Source organism: Heterocephalus glaber, unplaced genomic scaffold (genome assembly GCF_053883595.1).
Source record: "Heterocephalus glaber isolate CG9 unplaced genomic scaffold, H.glaber_assembly_v1.0 deba00000676, whole genome shotgun sequence".
In the NCBI taxonomy this organism is placed as follows: Eukaryota; Metazoa; Chordata; class Mammalia; order Rodentia; family Bathyergidae; genus Heterocephalus; species Heterocephalus glaber.
Genome location: NW_028258156.1, coordinates 17,131,177 through 17,154,556, shown reverse-complemented (window position 1 = coordinate 17,154,556; position 23,380 = coordinate 17,131,177). Strand labels below are relative to the sequence as shown.

Here is a 23,380-nt window from a genome sequence, read left to right as displayed (position 1 = left end):
CCCTCACTATACTCCTAAATTCATGTGGGTATTTTTCCCCAAACTTTGTGTTTAAAAGAAAAGAAAAGAAAATTGATTGACTTCCTGTTTCAGTGTGAGTGGCTAGAAGCATAAAGTCTAAATGATTCACTTAAAGTCACAGTAGTAGATTTCTTATACCACTTTCTCAGAGACCTCACTGATTCCTTGGCATTTATGAGATTTGTATGTGTTCCCAGTTTCTTTTTGAAGAAACTGATACCTAGTTGACATGTCTTTGAAATTTTTCATCTGTATTCTGAAGAGAACTGCAGAATTAGCAAAGATTCTTAAGGGTTTGAACAGCTTATATACCTTCTTTTTTTAGCTTCCTTCTTTAAAAATGTTCCCTTGATCTTTGTGCATTACTGTATTTCCTTATTTCTCATCTAGCTTTATCTCCAGTGGTTCTTTTTCCTCCTCTTAAATATTTAAGTATTTCCCATGGTCTTGTGCCCCATTCTGTGTATGCACCTCATAACCCCAGTGCTTGTGTTAATGGCTTAAATTCTGGTGCTGGTGAATGCCAGCTCTACCTCTGCCTGTGTGAACACATATCCCTTAAGTCATTGTTAAAATGCTACAGTTTGCATAAAAGTCTCCCTGATGCCACCTGTCAGAATTAATAACTACTGACTGCATTCACATACAATGGTACCTCAGTTCACAAACTTAATTCGTGGGATGAATTCTGCGACCAGACTCATGGAATTAAGTTCTTGAAGTGAGGTACCACTATACAGCTTTCATCTTGGTCCATTTCTGAACCCCAAATCTAAATTTCCTCATGTCGAATTATTCCATATGGATTTCCAGTCAGCACCTTAAGTTTAATAGTGCCTAAACTTCAGGCATATTAAACTTACTTTTTTTCCCATACCAAAACTTGCTGTTTACCTGTTCTTTTTTGTACATAGTTTATTTACCACCATTCTCCTAATCACTCAGTTTGGAAATTTCTAGAATCATCTTTAACTCATTCCTTTTCCTTGAGTCTATACTTAAGTCATTTGTCAAGTCCTATCAGTCCCACCTAAGTCCCGTGTCCATATCCTTCTTTGCAGCCTGGCACCTCTTACCTTTGCTATTGCCTCCCTTCCTTAGTCAATTGAGATTGCTTCCACAATTTTAATATTAAGAAATAAATAGCAAATCACTTTATTTTCTTCAAAAATTCTACATATTCTTAAGCTCTTCTAGGTTTAAACTGAATTTCTAGTGCCCTCCTCCCTCTTTCTTTCAATTGCCTATAAATAAAAATCTCCCTGATGCCACCTGGCAGAATGAATAACCTCTTCTAAGCTCTAATAACTTCAGTTTTATTTGCCTTTTCAATTATAGTTAGTTGTTTAAAAATCTGCCTTCTTTACTAGATTAAATGCTTCCTGAGGATTAGGACTGTCGTATTCACTTTTGTATCTTCTCTGAGCCTAAAAATTTAATCCTGAAATCTCGACTTGGTATTTCTTTTTTTTTCTTTTTTTTGGTACCGGGCATCAAACTCGGGTCCTTGCGCTTTTGAGGCAGGTAGCAGAACCACTGAGCTAAAGCCCCGGCCCTCGGCTTGGTATTTCTATAAAGCCCATATCTCACTGATTTAAAAGAGAGATGTAAAATATCCAAACAGACACCTTTAATCACAGGGTTACACTTTTCATTGAAGCATTTAAAAAAACAAAAACTCATTTTTCCATTTGCCTACACCAGAAAATATATAGGCACTTGCAAGATGTAGCTGCTAAACTGGAGGAAATGGAAAAGTCCATACAAGTGTATAGAAGTGGTTTTATTTTCATCACTACTATAAATGTCAGCTTGACAAAACATTCGTGACATCTATAAATATTTTACCAAAATTGTGACACATGAAGCGATTTGATCATCTGAAGAGAAAGTATTTTTGTTTTTAATCCAATTTCATATATCTTATTTCATCTATAATAAAGCAACAACAAAATAAAATGACATGTCTCCTCCTGAGATTTTTCTTTCTCATATGGGTTTTTTTATTTATTTTAGACTTAGTAAAAATTATTGTATACCAATCACTTCAAAGTAAATATCAATTTACAGTCATACCTTTCTTATGAAATTTCTAGCTTGTAACATAACACAATTTCTAGCACTACATCTAGAATAAATGTTCCCATATATAAGATGATTCCCTCCATTGAATATCATATTGTTATTAACAGTTCAACAGAGATTAAATTATTGAGTTACTGGGTGATTTTAACCTTCAGATTACTAATGTTTTTATTGGGAAACAAATGTAAACACAGCCTGACAATTACTAACCTGAATTCCAAAGATTACCTCTTTGAACTTCTCCACAAGAATTAAAATTTATGTGACATGTTTTTATATACATTGGTTATGTAAGATAAGGCAGTATTATTATCAAGCAAGGGCAGAGATACTAAGGAGACAAACCTGCAGACACAGTTATATACTGTATTCAATAGGAAGGGAGAGGGGCCAGGGATTTAGCTCAGTGGTTTCACCACTTGCCTCACAAGCGCAAGGACCCAAGTTCAATCCCTGGTACCTAAAAAATAAAATAGGAAGGGAGCAAGTCAGACTCCTGTTTTCCAGTGCAAAGCACCATCCGGTTTCCAGTTGTCCCAGGATCCTTTATAAAATTTGGTCTTCCTTCCTAAGCAAATGTGACACTTTTCTTTCTTTTTTTTTTTGTGGAACTCGTGACCTTGCGCTTGACATTTTTTAGAATTAATTTTAAAAACTGAACAATAAGGGCCAGGGATTTAGCTCAGTGGTTCTGTTGCCTGCCTCACAAGCACAAGGTCCCGAGTTCAATCTCCGGTATCAAAAAAAAAAAAATTTGAACAACATGTAAATAAGTATTTAATAATTAATAATGTTTTAAGAAAATCTACTTATTATCCTAGGTAAGTAGTAGGTAGCAATTTTTGTTTTCAATTTCCTATGTCTTTAGAAAAATCCTGCCTTTAGGGCCACACCTGACCCCCAGTTTATCCAGAAGAGACTCTTCAGGAAAGTAGTAAACAAAGACATGCCATGCTGATTGATAGCTTTCTTTCATCTTTAGTCCAAAATGTAAGATTTTTACAGTTTCTCATAGCCACCTATTCAGTTTTCTAAATTTCTTCTCTGCTTGCACAAGCTAAATGATCTTCTATCTTTAATAAAAATAGAAAATTGACTTTTCGAGTGTCTTATGTGTTTAACTCTTGCATTTTCTTGTTTTGTACTTCTAACTTTTTATGATGATCTAGTCCACGTAAATGGCTAAGTTCACATCTTTTTTTTTTTCTGTCTCTACTTCATTTTTTAGATATTCTGTTCTTTATCTTCCTTGCTCTTCAAAATCTACCCCAGGGAGAGTAGAAGTAGAAGAAAATACTGTCTTTCTATACTTCATAGCAAGCAGATGGTGGTTGCCTTTATCATTGCAGTTTCAGAAAGGGTGGGAGGTACTGATGTTTCTCAAGGAGGTGAGATATTAGTCAGATCAAATCTCATGGACTTGGGGGAGTATAACATCGTTCTGGTAAGACATTTCTAAGAGGTGGGGGTCATAGACCCCTTGGCTAGCACATGCTAGGCCATGAGTGCAGTCCTCAGCAATGCAAAAAAGAGAGAAAAAACAGAAATTTCTCTCTAGATTGTTTTACATTGTTTAGCCACAGACATGAATGGTCTTGCATGCATGTATGTGTGTGTGTATGCACACACATGTGCACGTTGAGGTGTAGTATCACTGTGTTGCCAGGCTGCTCTTGAACACCTATGCTCAAGTGATCCTCCTGATTCAGCTTCCTGAGGACTGAGATTTTAATCACATGCCACTGAGCTTGGTTTCTCATTTATTTAAGATTTTCTTTTTTTTTTTTTTTGGTACAGGGGATCGAACTCGGGTCCTTGCGCTTGTGCAGCAGGCGGCGAAACCACTGAGCTAAATCCCCGGCCAGTTGTTAAGATTCTTGATATTATGACAAAGTTAACTTCCCACTGTCTCATAAAATACTGGGGAAAGTGGGTTTTACTAATTGTTTTTAAGAAAGTATAATCATGCCATTATTAATCCTTATTTTGGTAAAGTTTTCCTACCTCTACATGCATGTTAAGTACATTATGTATAGTTTAAGCATATGGTGCTCACATCATCAAATTCTGGCCAACAGTTCAGTCTTTCCCAATGCTATTCATCACCTTTGGACGCTTAAAAGGGAATTCTTTTGGGAAGTGGAAAGGAGAGAGTAACTTTTTACTGGACCTTGGACAGAGGGCTTCTACATTGCATAAGTTGCAAGATTCTGTTCTGAAAGTTGCAGAAGCTATACATTAACATATGAAAACAATTTCCTCATGTTTCTATTTTACTTTTTTAACCAGATTTGTTCCATAATCATTAAGTTAGTCGGAATTTACTGAACTTTTTAAAATGTGATTTCCTTATATCGACTGTTACATGAGATAGAATAAAGGGTATGATTTTTTAAAATTAGCTTTACCATAATATTGAATGTAATTAAAATGAATATACAATCTTACTATCAAAAGGAGAAATACCAGAAAGTATAAGAAGAGATGGTATTATTAAACCTGCCTCATTTTGAAACAATTTGAAGACTTTCAGTAATTTGTACAACATCCTCTTACTCAAATCATATAATTCTCAATAATTAAAATTCTCCAGTGCTTTCAGATTTATTCGCAGTAAAAATGCACACTCCTTACCTGCTCTGGTACCTCCCCTCGCCCGCTCCCTTCCCCTTCTCCCCTCTTGCAGTGCTGCAGCCATGCTGGCCAAGTCTCAGTTCCTCAGGCAAGGCAGGCTCTTTTACTCCAAGGCCTTTGCACTGCTTCAGATCCTGTTGTCCACGATTTTCATGATCCTTCTGAAGGGGAAGGAAGAGATTTTGGGGAAGGTGGTGTATGAGGTGAGTCTGGAGAATGGTACTGTAGAGAAGTGCTTTGGAAGTTCTTTAAGAAGATTAAGACTTTTAGAGTAATTTCAGATGTTTGACTGAAATGATAAAATGGGAAAAATGTCTTTGTGTAGAATTAATATTAGTATTATCTACAGTGTTTTGGACAGTAGACATGTAAAAATAAATTATATTGATTGGTCAATTTATTAGCAACTCCCTTCTCAGTAGATGAGAAAGATTGAAACCTGTTGTGAATTTAAGAGTATGGAGTATGACCAAATAGAAGTCATAGGTTGCAAAGCCAAGTACTAAGCTTTTAAATTTCTTCAGAGGTGTGGAAATGGGGAAGAAATAGCAGGCAGACCCCACTGGTCTCTCTTGAACCAGTTCTCTCTCTCTCTCCCTCTCTCCCTCTCTCCCTCTCTCCCTCTCTCCCTCTCTCCCTCTCTCCCTCCCTCCCTCCTTGTGCTAGCAAGCGGCTAGGGTGCATTCTCTTAAACAGAGAAGGCCAATAGCATTCTATATGTGTCTGGGGCTTTGCCATGTGGTCTTGCAGTCTGGTTCTGGCTTTATAAATAAGTCATTTCAAAAGAAAGCTAGTACTTTGTGACTCATTTGTTTCAATAGTACTGACCTTTCTCTGCATCTGACTAATCAGATTTTTAATTTTTATTACTCTCAAGTTCCCATTTTATTGAACATCTGCTTTTTGGTTTTTGGTTTTCTTGGTACCGGGGATCAAACTCGGGACCTTGCATTTGAAAGGCAGGTGGCGGCACCACTGAGCTAAATCCCTGACCCTGCTATTAGATTTTTTTTAATCATGAACTTTTATTAGTGGCTGAAAAGTTAAGAAAATCCTAAATTTAGTGCTCTGAGTATACCCATTCTCATCTAAATTCTAAACTGTTCCAGAATTGATCCCCCTTCGGGGGGGTTTTCTCTTCTGAGATCCTGCATGCTCATGTTTTTGTCCCTTTTGTTGAGAAGCTCCTTTATGGATGTATCTTGTAAGCAGAGAGTAAATGCACTCTAGACCTTGACTAGTGCCTAGACATGTTTGGGAGCAAGATGACCAAGGGGCAGTGCTGTAGGTCTCCTCTTCTGCCCTCTTTTCTAGCCATATAGCCATAGGATGGTGGCCAGACCTGCCCCATCTTTTAAAAAAATAGGCTTTCATTTTCATAGATTTTTTTAACTTTTAATATTTGAATTATTTAAACCAAATAACTTCCTGTAACTTTCTTGAATGTTCTAAAAAAAGTACACTACAGACCTTGCTTAATAGAATCCTAGTTAGGATCTCTCTGGCCTGTGTACTTCCAGCTCTATTCACAGAGCCCTGCTGCACATTCAGGTACCTTGGAAAGGAAGAACTCAAGAGTAATTCGGTGTTTCTCTATGCTCTCGCCCCCTCCCCCAGCAGTAGCAGACCTCTGCATTGTCTCAGGGCAGCTTGTCGGTCCTTCTCCCAATAGCATGTAGCAGTTCTATATATTTCTAACCAGGATTCTGGTCTTCTGAGCTCTGACCAGAATCTCCATCAAGCTCAGCTTCCAGCAGTCTAGGGCTTCTCTAGCCAGGATCTCCAAACCTTTCCAAACTCCTCCTGCAAACCAATTCCAAACCAATTCCTAAACCACATCGTACATTCCTGTGATTGTAGCACTAAGGAACCTGAGGATTGCACATCTGAGGCCAGTCCGGACTACATAAGAAGTTCACGTCCTACCAGTACTATAGAGTAAGACCCTACCTCAAAAAGAGGAGAAAAAAAGAGAGAAAAGCATATAAATTCATGTAACATGTCACTACTTGACATGAGAGCCTTTCTCAGGAAATGGAGAACCAAAGAAACAGAAACCTGTGCGTTTTTACGTCAAATCTGATGAAACGGGATAGTTGTGGAGAAGCATTAGACAGAGAAGGTATTCATGATCTAGTGATGATAAACTGGGGATCATTTAGCAAGACCTGTTCATTCAGATCCTTCTCTGTCCTTTGTCTTCGGAGATAAAAATTCTTCCACCCCTTCTCTAAAGGGAAGGTACCTCTCAAATGAAGTTTTTATGATCTGCTTCAGGGGAGGAGGAAGAGAGGAAACTGAGTGAAATTTCTTCATCTGCTGTTTTCTCAGATGCGAAGGGCCATATTTTGGTGTAGCATGTCCTGTGTCAGGAACCAGCAATTTTTATAAGAGAATATCCACCCAAATGTTCTTTGGTTATCTTCTCAGGCCTGTGATTCTGTATCCATGGGAGAGCTTAGAAATGCAGCATTTCACATATTTAACTAGAGAAAGGACAAAGTCAAGGTTATAAATGTAAGTGCAAAGGTAAATGTTTCCTCTGCCCTCAGAAGATTAACTGGATTAAACTATTAGTGAAGTAGGAAAAAGCATAAATTTACTAATATGCAAAAAGGGGCAAATCACAGCACAAGGAGAAAATCACAGAAGTATAATTGCTCATTACCTGAACTTGATTCAGAAACTTACACCTTTTTTGTTTGGAATCTGGAGAATGAGGAATAAAGACAACTTTTAGGCAAATATGAAATAATTTTTAGGGGAACCCAGTGAACTTGAGGATATAGAGCCGAGGACAAAATCTGTTTGGACTGCAGAACAGATGGTGGATTGTAAATTATTCTTTATGGGACTGAAAAAGAGGACCATGCTGTGTGACAAAAATCTCTGCAGGTGTGTTGCCAGACTTCAGTCTTTCTTCCTGTGATAGTTTAGTTACTGAAACCTCAGGGGAGGAAATTCTCTTCTTTGACAGTTCTGGGGTTTAAACAGATATGGGGACTTTGTAGAAAGGCTCTCCCTGTGCTTAAATGGGCAAAGTAAGATGAGTATAAAGAGACCTGGATTCTGAGCTGCTTTGCAGGCCTTTTAATTTTCTTCAGGGCACATTGCTAAGCATGCCAACAAAGGCCGTATTCAAGGGGGCATTGTTCTCTGAGCCTTAACATAGCCAACCAATACTTACAAAAACCATCTTCAGAAAAGAAAGTTTGAGAAGTTCATATGTTTTCTAGATAATATTAAACTGTTAACATCCACTCAATAAAGAGCAAGAATATGTAGTTCACCTTGGCAACTCTTACCTCACATCTCTGAACTGTTTTCACCAAGTTTTAGATATGCATTGGCATGAGAGTTAACTTACATGAGAAACAACCCTCTGCTCTAAGCCTACTGGCCACTGTATCACCTAGCATAGTCATATGCCTACAGTTCCCACAGGAACCAGCTGCCCATAGTTGTGTTACTAGAAAGCGCAGTGAGGAACCAGCCCCTCGCTTTCCCTGGTCCTCTGTCCTTTGTGCCCATAATTAAAGAATTCATTCAAGACACATAGGCCATGCAGAAGTACAGGTAAAATTTATTGTAAAGTAGATACAGAGTTACACCTTCAAGCAAGAAGGCAGGTAATGCCCCGAAGACCTGCGCTGAGTGCAGTTTGGATACATTTTTAATATGCCCAAGAGTTACTTTGGGGGCCCAGGCAACTGGAGTAACTGTGATGCTTATTAACATTTTACTTAGAAGTTACTTAGGAATTGGAAGTTACTTAGGACCTGTCCTTTTTAGAAGTCCCTGTCTCCTCAGGAGCCTTAATCATGTAAGAAACTTACAAACAATAAGTTCTTAATTTAAACCAGGTCCCCATCCAAGGCAGGATGGTCTTTAAGAAACTTCTTCTCCTATTTAACGACTGTTTGGAGCTGCTGATCTTACAACTAATCTTTTCTTTTTTTTTTCTTTCCTTTTTTTTTTTGTGTACAGTTTGGTACATCTTGTCTATAAAGCCTTGGTGTCTTTTTTTTTTTGTACAATATGCCTTGTTTATATGGTACTATACTTTTTGCTGATTGTACCGTACAGTTCTATAGTTTTGTGGTTTTATGCATTACAATACTGCACGTAAAGTTATACAAATAAAAGCAAAGTCATCAAGTTAAAGTTTCCTTCGTTCTGAATATTGTAATTACATACTATGTGCAATTCCTCAATTAGTGACCAATTCATTTATCGACCTAGTCACATGAACATAAGTCAGTACTTAAACGGGGAATGTACATATGCTCTTCAGAGTGTGAGCCAATTAAAGGTAGAAAAAGAAGTACGCTCTATAGAGTGAGAATGGGACACTGAGAAAGCTCACAGTGACTGGGAGGTTAATGGCTGATGTCTTTTGTAACACTCACCACTGCCCCGCCCCCCATCCTCAGGCTGACTTCAGATCTAGGATGTCCTATCAACAACCTGCTCAAGGCTGGGGATTTAGCTCAGTGGTTCAGGCAGCTGCCTTGCAAGTGCAAGGTCCTGAGTTCAATCCCCATACCAAAAAAAAAAAAAACCTGCTCTATCTCATAGGAGAAGAATTGAAGACAGCACTTTCTGATTGGTCCTAGGTGCAGGGCTTAGGAACTCTTTATGCACATGTGTCCTGGATCTCTGTGAATTACAGGTCACGTCCACTTTCCCAGCCAGCTGGCTGTGCCCTAATCTCCTGCCTCATGCCTCCACATGACTGTTCTCACCTCAGACACCAGCTGAAGGTTAGGGTGTGTCTAGACCACCTTCACTTCTGATCAGATGACTCTCAATTAACAGGTTCCCACTGCTCCCTCAAATTCAATAATTAGCTATCATTCCCAGAACTCGGAAAAACACTATATTTAAGACAAGCATGTTATCAATAGGATAGGCTACAGATCATAGCAACCCAAACAGAAAACATATAGGACAAGATCTGGGAATCCCCTAATTCAGAGTTTTTATTGTCCCTAGGAATGTATTTTCTTCCTGGCATTTTTAGTGTGACAATACTCAGAGTATTGCCAACCAGGAAACCTTACTGGAGCTTTGGTGTCCAGAGTTTTTACTGAGACCTCACTGAGTGGGCATATAAATCACTGGCCACACCAGCAGTCAGGCTGATGTCATGGGCTGGCTCGGGCTTGAAGGCCCAACCCACTAATCACTTGGTTGTTTTCTGGTTTGACCACTCATCATCCTGACTCATCTCATTAGCATAAATTGTCAGCTGTAATCCAAGGGCCCAGCATGAATAACAAAAGTACCTAGTGACCCCGGATATTCCAATGATTTATGAAGTACATAGAACAATAGCCAGTCAAATTCTCTAGTACATGTATACCCTCTACCTGTTCCTTCCCTTTTCTAGGAAGGCATTGACAGCCAACTATGAAAGCTGAAAAGCCAAGCTTAGGATCCACCTTTGGGTTTGAATGTGGGACAGGAGGCAGTCTCAGTTTATGTGCCTATCCTAACCTCTTTCTCTTTCTTATCTTTCGTTTCTGTGCTACTTTGTTTATGTCAGCCTGAAACACGTAAGAACAGGGGAAGATATACCTGAAATAATCCAAAACCTCAGAGATAATCCATGGTTCTAGAGTCGAAAGGGGGAGAAATAGGAGATTCTTTTGCCTTCTTGTGGAACTTTTGGGCCACTGCCATAACTCTGGTGGGGAGATCTGTTGTGGTCTATGTTGGCGAAGTGGTCCCTGACTAAGAATTCCTAGCAGGTTCTGTTGTGCTGCTGCCTTTGAGCTAGACTGAGAAGGAACCTTAGGAAGATGCTGTTTTCTGTCATAGTCACTTATGTATCCATTCAGCCAGGAAACTTGCAAATCTGTTACTTGCCTATATCCATAAAATGCTTTTGTGCACACCTGTAATCTCAGCTGCAGGGGAGGCTGAAGCAGGAGAATCACAAATTCAAGGCCAATCTGGGCAATTTAGCAAGAACCTATCTCAAAAAGAAAAAGAAAAAAAGGGCTAGGGATGTAGCTCAGTGGTAGAGTGCTTGCCTAACATACACAAGGCCCTATGTTCAATCCCCAGTATCACCAAAAATCAAACAAAACTATTGATATCTGTGGTTCATAACATCAGCCTTAGTTTTATTTCCTTGTGTTAATACAAACTGTTTTCATTGGATTTGTCAGTTTAAACAATAGTTTTTTTCTTTTCTGTACACAATTCATAATACAATATTTTCCAGATTATTCTGTCCTAAATAGGCTGATTTTTATTTTTATAATGTTCAGTGTAATTCACATTTTCCTTTCCTACCTGCATGTTAATCCCTTGTGACTGTGTTGAGTGCCATCTGGTGTATCTGCTGTTTCACTAATGTTTCCTCCATTTTCAGCTTATGAATAAAGATGAAAGACTATGCACTGACCCTTTTGCTACCATACTTGACATTTTATACCGATTAAAAAAACATAAAGCTTGTTATTATAGCTCATTGCCTAGTATATAGGTTGATCTTGGATAAAAACCACAGTTGTAAGAATACAAGCCTATTTTGTAATGAAATTTTTATCTGATTTCATCAGCTGCTTTGATAAGCTCAAACACATAACATCTGTGACATTTACTTCATCCTCGCATTCTGTAAATCCTTGAATAAAACCCAGCATATAGTCTAGCGTGAATTTCTTTAGAAAAATAAAACCATAAAGCTGAAATCAGGCTTCAATATGCATATCTTTATGGTACTTTCTATGGATTGACTCCTACTTTTGTATTTTTTTTCATAAGGGACTTCAAACATATGCTAATTCTGTCAGATGTCAAGCTTTATAAAGGAAGGAAAAAGAAAAGGGGGAGGGAAGAAGGAGAGAAGAAATAAAGAGAAAAAAAATATATTTTTCTTGATTGCCCAAGTAGTTTATATTCAGTTTCTTCTTCAGTAATACCAGATCAGCAGCTGTCAACATATTTGCTCCAGAAGACAGAAGCACAAAAATTAAAGCTCAGCTTTGTCTTCTCAAATCATAGCAAGTAAACAGCAATTGGGATAAAGGTGTTAGGGCATTGTTAAGACGAGGCCATCTTCTACCTAGATTCCTCTAACCACTCGAAGGATTTGAGGAGATCTAGGCATAGGAAATATAGCAATTCCACCTGTCCTGTGTATCCCTCTCTAGGGAGCGCAGTGAGGGCCATGAGGGGAATTAAACACTCTGCCCTCCGTGAGCTTATGGAGGAGTACATTTTTAGTTGATTACATAGAGATAATAGTAATAACAAGGTTTTCCTACCTTTATCCATATACTTTGGAAGCTTTACCCTTGACTTTGAAAAAAAAGTTGCTCTTTTCCACATCAGGAACTGAGTCCTAGACTGGTGAGTTGTTTTTGGTTTTATTTTTGGTTTTGGTTTGGGGGGGGGGTTGTTTTTTGCAGAACTAAGGAATTGAACCCAGGGCCATCACAGTAAACTACATCTCTAGCCCTTTTTTCATTTTTTGAAACAAGGTCTCACTAAGTCTTGGAGTTGCCCTGGCTAGGCTTGAATTTATGATCCTCCTGTCTCAGCCTCCCAGAGTGCTGGGATTACAGACATGTGCCACTATGCCCAATTTATTTCAATTGCTAAATATTTATAAATAAATCATTATGTTTTATAACAATAAATTTGGTTTCCTTAATTACTAGATTCAGTAATTATCAATATTAATTCATTTCCTTTTCTTATACCTCCTAGGAGTTTTGCTCAAAAAAATCATCTTAGAAACATTTTTATGCTTTTATATATATATATATAGTAATAAAAGTAAAAACAGTTACTCTTTTTTCAGTGGAAAAATGTCCTCCAAGTCCCTACCTCTTAGCAATGTAAAAATCTTTTTGAATCTATACATTTCTAAAACTTGTCAGTATGATTTTTTTTAAAAAACTTAAAGACTGTTAAAATAATAACCAACAATAAATCTTAAAGGAATTTACATGTACAGCAAGCTGTTATCTCTTACTTAAATAAATATTATCAACTTGCTATGGGAAGCTTCCCAGTTTACATTACATATGAAATACAAACTACATAAGTGCTAATTCTACAGCAGAAAGTTATAATCAGGTGTCCCATAAATCTTTCAGAGGTCCATTGTGATAATCAGGATATGAAATATGTGTACAAATATATAGTTGTTGTGTTTGTATGGAGAATCTCCTCTAATGTATCATGTGCATAAGGCATGAAGGAGCTCATCTTCTATCTGTATCGAATGTTAGGACACAGTTTTCCTGAAGACCAAGCATTGTAGATGCCACTTGAATGCTATCAACTGTTAAAAGAGGTAGTTTCACAGACAATTTAGAGGTCACCAGAAAGGGACCTAGGGAAGAGTTATGCCCAAGACCACATTTAGCACCGTTTGCTCAGAAAAGGGCCTGATTGTTTTTTCCACTCATTACAGAATACTGCATTTGAAGTGCGCTTTGAAGGATGAGGGTAGAGAACACTAATGAGCAAAGCTGGGCACATGATGAAACAATTGCTTCCAACCACTTAAGTGGCCTAAGAAATCATAATAGGTAGTTGATGACTGCTATTAAGAATAATACACAAATTATAGTATGTGTGCTTGCTTTTGCCTATAGCATAGAGTTACATGGGGAAGCAGTGTAAAAGAAGGATTTTTAAAACCTAGGTTAGGATAGGTACTGAGCATTATGAACGCTGTGCTAAAATAAAGATTGTGGGTTTTAGTCCCTTGAAAATAACCATTAGTGTGTTACTTCAGGTTTTGTTGAGTACCAATTCTAATGTTTCTCTTCAGGCACCATGTATCATTAGCTAATTATAGACAACCTCTTTGAAAGTCCATGTACAACCAAATTGTGTCTTCTGTCCCTCTAGGCATTCACCAGATAAGCATATTTCTTTACGTACAGGGAAAGTCTTTCCTATAAATTCATCTATCTCATATCTGGCAACCTCAAGAGATTCAAATTGCAGAGAATCCGGAAGTAAGAGAAAAAGCATCCCTACCAGATGACAGTAATTGCCATCAAATCCATCCAAGGAAGGAACTAGGAGCTCCTCTTTCTCAAATACCAGATATTTTCTACTGTTTTTTTTCTTTTGGTAGTGAGGATTGAATTATACCTTTCACAGTGAGTTACATCCCCAGCTCTTTTTTAATCTTTCATTTCATTTTTAGACTTAGTTCTCACTAACTCACTGAATAGCCCCGCTGGACTAAAAGTTGTGATCCTCCTGCCTCAGACTGTCAGACTGGTGGGATTACAGGCATGCACCACCAAGCCCAGCTTTGACTTGTTTTGATTTATTTTCACTCTCAAAATTGAATTTTCTGTTTCTCTTTAGCAGCGTTTGGAAGGCCCTATAGTAGTTTTATTCTGGGTTCAGAGGAAGAACAGGAGGTCTGTTCAGATGATAGCAAATTGGAATGAGGTGTAGATGGGGGAAGGCAGTTGTTAAATAAGTGAACCCACTAAAGTGATAAGAAGCTTCAGTGAATAAAAGGAGATAAATGTAGATGACTGTAAATAAAAAAATAAAATAAAATGAGGAGAGCATAGTTTAGACAAAACAAACAGATCCTGAAAGTAAAATGTATTTGCATTGCAATGCAATATGGCAGTAATTGTTCCTAGCAAGGACCACATATCATATAGAACAAGTTAAATTGATCTTGAATTTGGAATGCAGAGAAACGTGGAGGGACCTCGGAAACCATGCTATGCAAAAGTTAACCTTGTAAATGCCAAGTAAAAATTTCTATGATCTAAAACGCTTATGTAGAATACTTTAAAAATCAGGGATAAGGCAGAATTATATTTGCATATATTATAATTGTTATGTTGATGTTCTAAAGTACCAAATTCTGTAGTCTTCATTCATATTTGATGCATTGTGATAAAGCTTTTGTATGATTGTTTTATAGAAAAATTTAAGTACTACTCTACCTCTCTAGATCTCTATCCCCTGGATTCTGAACTTGTTTGTTCACTCTGTAAAAAGATCATTGTTACAAACTGTGTCTCTATATGTGCTACAGTGGTTACCTTATAAGGAAAAGGAAGGCATAGTATGATGCAACCAACACCAGCTTTAGCACCAAATACCGGTGTGGCTTTACACAAGCCACTGCAACATCTCTTAACGGATTTAGTAGGTAATGTTCCTGAGGTCCCTTGGAGTTCACATGTTCTGATCAGCTGGTACTCCACAGTACTGGTTACAAAGGAAACCATACTGGAGTAGATGTAGACAGGTTAGATGTGGTTAGTAGAAACAGAATATGTTAATGGAGAGACACTGGGGAAAATAGCCAAGAGGGACTAAGCAGAGTATTTACATTATTGTGACCATAAGAACCAGGTATGACAGGACATGTTGAAGCTCAAAACATGGAACAGAAAAAGTTATGATGAGCTACTGTGTCTTCGTATCCTAATAATTGGGCCCTTGCTTGCATTGATCATAGTAAATTGAGCATAGAGCAACAAATGGTTTAAGTATCTTCTGTTGTAGAAAGGTCCGGGAGGTCCTAGGCATAGTAGTGTGCACCTGTAGTCTCAGCTATTCTGGAGGCTGAGGCAGGAGGATTGTTTGAGGCCAAGGGTTCAAGGCAAGCCTGAATAATAGTGAGACCCCCATTTCTTAAAAAAGAGTGGGGAGGGGTGAAGATTGGGCAGAGTATAGTCTTGAGAAAATTAACTTGATAAAAATTACACTTGTGCCAAACATGCAAGGTCAAGGAGAACTTGTATATTCTCAGAACTATTATCTGTCATTGTGGCTGCAGCTAATGTAGATGGCCCAGCTGAGAATCCTCAGTATCTTGTCAACACTGTGAGTTGCTACAGAACCAAAGCATGGAGGAAAAGCATGGCTTTAGCACATGCAAACGCAGAGTCTTCCTACTCTATTGCCCTGACTGTCCCATACTGCCTCTACTTTACCATAGTGTGTGCTAGGCTTGCCTAAGAATAATCAGTGTACCTATTTAGATTGTGCAGTTCAGGTTCAACTGATAAAACTTAATTTTGACAACCCCACGGTGAATGTAACCATTATGTGCTGCAAACATGTACTAATAACAAATGTTTTGAAACCTTAGATGGCTTAGTATCACTCTGGTTTTAAGTCATAAAATCATTTATTATTTGTGCTGAATCAAAATCAAGAAAATGTTAAGATTTCTCTTTTGATAAAATTAGAGTTATATCAGCTGGGAATAGTGGCGTATGCCTGTAATCCTAGCATTCAGGAGGCTGAGGCAGGAGGATCGCCACAAGTTCAAGACCAGCCTGAACTACAAAGAAGACCCTGTCTCAAAAAAAAAAAAAAATTAGAATTGTATCATCATGAGCTTGAGAAATATAAGCCAGAATGGTTTTGTTTGTTTGTTGTTTTGTTTGGGGTTTTTTTTTGGGGGGGGGGGTAGTGGGAATTGTACCCAGGGCCTTCAAAATGACCTACATCCCCAGCCCTTTTGCTTTTATCTGTCTTTTTGCTACCATCATAAAACCCTAACCTTTGGGAACTAAAGAGTGTTTTTTATATTTGCTGTGTTCCTAAAGTATTGAACCTGGCCTTTCTATTCTGTTTGTCAGAACTCCAATATATTCCAGTGTTACAACTTCTAGAGTCTCCATTAAGCTTCATAGGCCCCAGAAACTCCTCTGTCCAGCCTAATAGGCTCCTGCCCTGTATATGTATAGCTTATTTAGTATTGGGCCAGATAGGAAAAGAATCCCAATACATGTTTCTTGAGTTCCTTCTTTGTATCTCTCTGATCTATAGCTCTTGGTACTACAGTTCTACTCACTTTACCATCTTGAATTCATTTTTTTTTCTTTGCCTAGTGAAGTAGCTGCTCTTCTTTTGGGTCCAACTTATTTTTATTGCAATTTTGAAAATATTCTCCAGCAGAAAACTTTGTTCTCTCCAGGATCACAACCCTGTGCTCTTATCCAATATCTGAAAACATAAAATATACAAAGCAATTGGTTCTATAAGTAGTTTACAGTGAAAAGATAAATCTCATATCGAATTTTCCATCATGGCAGATAATAAATTTTTCTGAATTGACTTTCATTATGTAGCTTAATTTTTTTCTTGAATAGATTAATATTACTAGATGTTTTGTGATACATCCCAAGAAATTCCACATAGAATATATGTTAACATTCTAGACACTAGCTCATTTTTATGCTTTTCTAAAGATATTTATAAAATCAGCAGTACATTTTTATAAAGTTTATATTTTGAACTCCATGTTATAAGAGAAACTAGAATAATATGAAGATTCAATATAAGGACAGCATAAGTACTTTTTTTTTTAACTTAAAAGACTTTATTTCCTTTGAGAAGGCAAAATAGGCAACACTTAACCAGAGTTAGTTGGTAATAGGCAACAAGAATTTATGTGTACTGGAGAACAGCAATAGCCAACATTTAATGATACATACATTTTTGAATTCTACACACATTAATAATATAGACAGTGCTATGAGTTAGCATTCTTTTATAAATGAGACAACTGGGGATTAAAGATGCTAAATAATATGTCAATAACAAGTGAGATCTGGATTTCAAGTCCAGGTCTGCTCAGTATTTTACTGAGTTCTTCATACTGTATCGGGAATGAAAATCAAGTTGGATCTTGATAAATAAGTAAAGCTCTGTAAGAGTGAAAAAGCAAAGAGAAATAAAATTACCTCAAAGAAAGTAATGTGTAGAACCACTCTGATTAGCACAGCACATAATCAGCATATTTTAAATTACTTGAGTAGAATCATAACAAGGTAATTGTGCAAGAAAAGTTTTTCTAGCAGCAAAAAAGATGGATATGATAGAAGGATTGTAAGCAGAGCAATCCTCTAAAAATTACAGTAATCCTATAATTGAATAAAAACTGGATTCAAGGTGATGGCGTGGAAAGGGTGGGGAAAAGTAATATGATAGATAGTTTGAGTGAAAAGTTATCAAACCTTGATTACAAACTAAGCTGAGATTTAGAGAAAGAACCAAGTTAAAAATCACATTTTTTTATTTAGAGGAAGTTGTGGATAAGAGACAGAAGGAAGATGGTAAGACCTATTGACTTGGAATTTCCTGAGTAACTATGTAATGAGTATTTTACAGATATTTAGTGGTGTAGACTTAGAGTCAAGAATGGAGATATAAGAAATATTAGCAGTTCTCATATACTATTTCCTTTGTGCTTCCATCCCAGCTTCCTCTCTCTCAGGCTATATTTGTTATTCATTAACTGCGTATTTATGAAAGATAATGTCAAATCTATTTCTACTATACAGAAAGAAATTCTGGAACAACAGCAGCAAGAGCGGAATGATACCACTTTTCATGGCGTTTGTATGTTTTGCAGTGAGGAATTCCTTGGAAACAGGTTAGCCATTGTGCACCTTTAAATGTTACTATTTTTAATCTGAAAACTCATCACAACGTCCATAACTGTTTATTATGTTAAATTCTGTGGTGGTTTGATTTGCTCCAGATGTCCCCCCAAAGCCTCATGTGGTTATAGGTGGGGCTTTTTCAGAGGTGGCTGGATCTGGAGTGTGTGATCCTAGCATTAAGGGTGTGTGATTGCTGAATCAGTCCAGTGATTGGTTTGGCACCCCCGTAATCCCAGTAGCCTGGATATGATATAAGAGACAGGAAGAGGCTTGTCTTCTCCCTTGCTCGCTTGCTTTTGCTGTCTTCCGCTTGCCGTGAACTGATTCTCCTCTGTGACACGCCTCTGCCAAGCCACCCTTCCTTGGAGCTGGCTGACTGTGGACTGAAACCTATACAAATTGTGAACTAAATAAACCTCTCTCCCTTTAACTTTAGGTGTTGGGTATTTTGTCTCAGCAGTGAGAGAAAAATAACTAAGACATACAGGTTGGCCCAGCACCTTTTCCTATATCATTAGTACTTTTTAAAAAATATGCCTAACATCAAAGATGAACTGTGGTTGCTCTAAGCAGAGCAAGAGAATAAATTCTTAAAATGCCACGAAAAGATTTGTTTACTGTAAGGCTTTTTAAATTGGCTGACAGGCAAGACCATGTGCAACAAACTATTGCAGATGAACTTCTTCATCCTAACTGATTAACTAAATCTTTGGAAGTTTTTGGTTTTTCATTTTTGAGTATTAAAAATGATAGATCCCTAGACAGAGTTAGACAGAGTTAGAGTTATTAATTCTGTCACCAACCCCAATCAGGCCAAATCTAGCTATTGCACTGCAGTTCAGTTCTGGCACTGATCACCAAGAGTAGTATCAGACTCTACGGGCATAAGGTCTCAGCCCCTAACATTACTACCTCATTCAGACAACAAACCATAAGTTTAAGGAGTTCCCAAGCTACCTGCTTGAACTTTTGACCAACTGGCTACAAAGTCAGAGGTTTTCACTAATAACTTTTGTCAGTTTGATAATTCACTGTAATGACTCATAGAACTCAGAAATGTACTGTGTGTAAAATACAGTTTTATTATAAAGGACACAGACCTGGAACAGCCAAAAGAAGAGACAGATAAGTCAAGCTAAGGGAAGCTCCTGAACGCAGAGTTTCTTTGCCCTCTCCCCAAGGAATCAGGACCTGTCACCCTCCTGGCACCATCCAGCAATTACACTGAGCTTTGTTGTCAAGTTTGTGTTGGGACTGCATTATAGTTGCTGAAATCATTGAACTCAGGCTGAGCCCTCTTTCCCCACTGGAGATCAGGCTGGCTCAAGTCCCAGCTTTCAATCATACCTACTGGACTGTACTTCTATCACCATTTTAGAGTATATTCCTACTTACTTGAGAAGGGCTTACCATGAAACTACAGGCTGAGTTAACACCAGCAACAGCCTCAATCCATCTCATGTTCATGTTTCTTGATTGTTCTAAGTAGCTGTGTTGAGCATTGACCAACCATCTAGGTTTATGTTGGCACAGTGACAAAATTGCCTAACAACCCACCTCTCAAAATGTATCGCTGTCACTACCGTGTAAGCAGTATCATAGGCCTACATTTATGTCCTCCCAGCATAGGGGCATAAAAGGAATAGACAAAAGAGCTAGGTAATAACACAGATAGGGAGAGGAATAAGTACTTTCCTGCATGGACTCTTTTCCCTTCCTGCACACCCTTGAGTATGACATATAAAAGCTGTTTTTCTCAACCCATTTGTTTCTTTGAATGTAAAGTATATCTCATAGACGACATGTAGTTGGACCATGTTAGAGTCAATTCTACCTTTTGATTGGAAGTATCTTATTTATGTTTAATGTAATCCACTAATAAGATTGGATTTGCTTCTATCATTTTCTTGTTCTTGTTTGTTTTCTATGGTTTACATCTTTTTTTCCCCTCTCTTCCATTACTGCCATCTTTTGTGTTGAATAGGTATTTTCTAGAATATGATTTTAATACCATCTTTCTTTTATCATGTTTTTGAGCTGTTTTCTTAGTGATTGCCGTGTGGATTCCAGTTAACATTTAACCTAAAACAATCTAGTCCAGGTTAATACCAACTTAATTTCAGTAATTGACAAAAACTTTGTTCCAATGTCAGTTTGTTTCCTACCCCTACCTTTGTTATCACACAGATCACATCTTTATACATGACAAGTTCACAAACATGTTTTATAATCAATCACTGCTTTATGCAGTTGTCTTCTATATCAGATATGAGAAGAAAAGGGTTGTAAATGAAAAAAGTTTATATTTGATATTTACCTTTGTAATTACCTTTGCCAGTGGTCTTGGTTTCTTTATTTAGATTTGAGATATTATCAAGTATCTCTTCTGTTTAGCCTAAAGGACTCCTTTAGTTTGTTGTGTAGCAGACTTGCTGGCAAAGAGTTATTTCAGTTTCTATTTGTTGATTTTCCCCCCATATTTTGAGGAATAGTTTTACTGGACAATGAATTCTTAGTTGACAGTCTTTCTTTCAGCACTTTGCATGTGTCACCCACTGCCTTCTTTCTGTAATTTCTCATGAGAGGTCAGATGCCTTGTTAAGAATCCCTTGTGTATGAATCAATTTTCCCACTGTCGAGACTCTGTCTTTCTCTTTACCACTCTCTCCCCATCTTTTGGAAAGCTGGTATGTATGTTGGTAGACTTGATGGTTTCTCAGACTCTGGCATGCTTTGGTTTGGTTTGGTTTACTTTCTTCAGTACTGGGTATTGAACCCAGAGCCTTTGTGCTGAGCTACATCCCCAGCCCTTTTGTTGTTTTTCATTTTTGAGTCAGATTCTCACTAATTTGCCCAGGCCGGGCTCAGATCCTGCTGCCTCAGCCTTTCCAGAGTGTTGTCCAGCTCAAATCTTTTGAATCTCTCTAGTGAAATTTTCATTTCAGTTTTAACTCCATAATGTCTTGTATTTATAATTATATACATATATATGTTCTATCTTTTATTGATATTCTGTTTGATAAGATATACTCATACTTTGATTTTTTTAGACATGGTTTCCTTTAGTTCTTCGAACATATTCATATTAACTGACTTAAATTCTTTGTCAAATAACTCCTACATCTAGACTTCCTCAGGAATAATTTCTGTTGGCTGTTTTTGTTGTCCATGTGTGTGAGCCATAGTTTTCTGTTTCTTTGAATGTCTTACAATTTTTTGTTGAAAACTCAACTTTTACAATGCACCAAGTCTAAAAATCAGATACCTTTTTTGCCTCACCAGGATTTTTGTTGCTATTTGTATGTTTAGTGGCTTTTGTAGGCTAATTCTTTAAACGGTTCATCTGTGGCCACTGAAGTCTACTCAATTAGCTTAGTGTTAAGCTAATGATCAGATAAATATTTTCTTTTCTTTTCTTTTTTTTTGATAAAGATTTTCTTTAATGCCTTGAGCCAATGTATCTTCTGCTCTTTGTCAAGGGCTTTGTATGTGACTTGGGACACTTCTTCAACCCTACGTCGGTTAACACCTCTGCCCTAGCCTGCACTTCATAGTTGGATAGTCTCACAGTTAGCCAGAAGTGAGAGATTAGGAGGATCTCCTCATGTCTTTCTAGGCATCCACACAGCCTTGCACACGTGTTTGACCTTCTGTATCACCAAGAATCTGTCAGAACTTTTCAGACGTCCTCTATAGGTATCTCATTTGCCCAATCTTCTTGTAAGTATTTTGGCCAGCCTGGTTTTTTCCCCAGTTGGCATTGCCTCAGGTAGCTGTGATACTAAAAAATTGTCACTGAGTGTTTTTTGTCAGATGCCCTAGGGGTGAAAATTTTCTCAAAGTGAACTGTGGCATATCAAATAAAAGCAAACCATGAAATATACAGGGGATAACTTCAGTTCCTTTGAATGTACTTAAACATGTTCTATGAGAAAAGCAAACCATGAAATGGAAAGTTTCTCAATGCCTCAGACGGGTTAAATAGGATGAACCCCTTAGGAGAGCCCGCCCCCTTCTGCCCACCACCCCTCCCCCAGCAGCTGTGACACTGCTGGTTGTTAAGGCTGCTGTGCAGCTCACAGTGAGGAAGAGGGTAGGGGAAATTAAAACACAGCCAAGCTCACCATTCTTAGCACAATTGAATCATTTTTCTTAAATAAATGTTGTTTGGATTGTTGGGACGCCTCTGGTAAATTTCCAGAGTTCTTCAAAATTAGAATTATTTTGACATTTTTTGCCAGTGTCTGTATTGCTTTTACGGAAGAACATATTTTCAGAGGTCCCTACTTCATCATTCCAAAAGTGCTTCTCCCAAAGCTTCCCAAAGCTATTCCTGTAGCTTAATCTCATCTCTCCAAATCACATTTGTAGGTTCAAAGGAGACTCTGCAAAATCAGTTTAGAGAAAACTATGTAGGGAAATCTTTACTTCTAAAGTACAGAGGGAAAAAATACTTGAAAGTACATGAAATAATATTTTCTTTAAAACTTCATTTGAACCCAGAATTTATTAATTATATTCATAATTATTACATGCCTTTAAGGACCATTGTGAATGTGAAAAAAGATAATAATTTAAAACTGTTTCCGTGAAACTTATAATTTAAAAAAATTGTGATTAATGATAAAATTAAGTTTATAATAAAGGGCCGGGTATGATGGTACACAGCTGTAATCCTAGCACTTGGACCTGAGGCAGGAGGATCACAAGTTGCAGTCCAGCCTGGGCTACAGAGTGAGTTCAAGGCCAGCCTGTACTACAAAGCGAGACCCTCTCTCAAAAACACAACAAAAAGCTTATAAAGAAGGTAAGAAGTTGAAATACTGGTTAAAACTGACAAGCATTTAATTGCTCAGAAATGAAAACTGAATTGACTAGAAACCAACCCCACCTGTCTGGGCTGCCCTGGAGAGGCCTGGTAGGCCCAAAAGGCACTGCAGACTACCCCAACAAGTACTTTTAGTCCAAGTTATTAGTAATAGCTAAGCAGATAGACACATGAGCATGTTAACCAGAGATTAATAAATGGATCTCCTTCATCGTTAAAAAAAAAAGAAATCACCATTTTTAGAGATGGTTGCTACTAAAAACAACTGGGTGGGGGGCTAGGGATTTAGCTCAGCAGCACAGCGCCTACCTGGCAAGCATGAGGTCCTGAGTTCAATACCCGGTACCAAAAAAAAAAAAATTGGGGAAGCAAATTAAATATCTAAATACGCTAGATA

General features: G+C 37.7%; 1 protein-coding gene across 6 annotated transcripts in view; it reads left to right on the top strand.

Moving 5' to 3' along the window:
* Positions 1 to 23,380, top strand: part of Znf277 (zinc finger protein 277) — a 125,863-nt gene that overhangs the window by 80,677 nt on the left and 21,806 nt on the right. For all 6 annotated transcript variants that reach the window (XM_013070303.3, XM_021254173.2, XM_004839626.4 and 3 more), the window contains one exon: positions 18,054 to 18,145. In XM_013070303.3, coding sequence (XP_012925757.1) covers positions 18,054 to 18,145 — 92 coding nt within the window. The remainder of the gene's footprint in view (positions 1 to 18,053; positions 18,146 to 23,380) is intronic.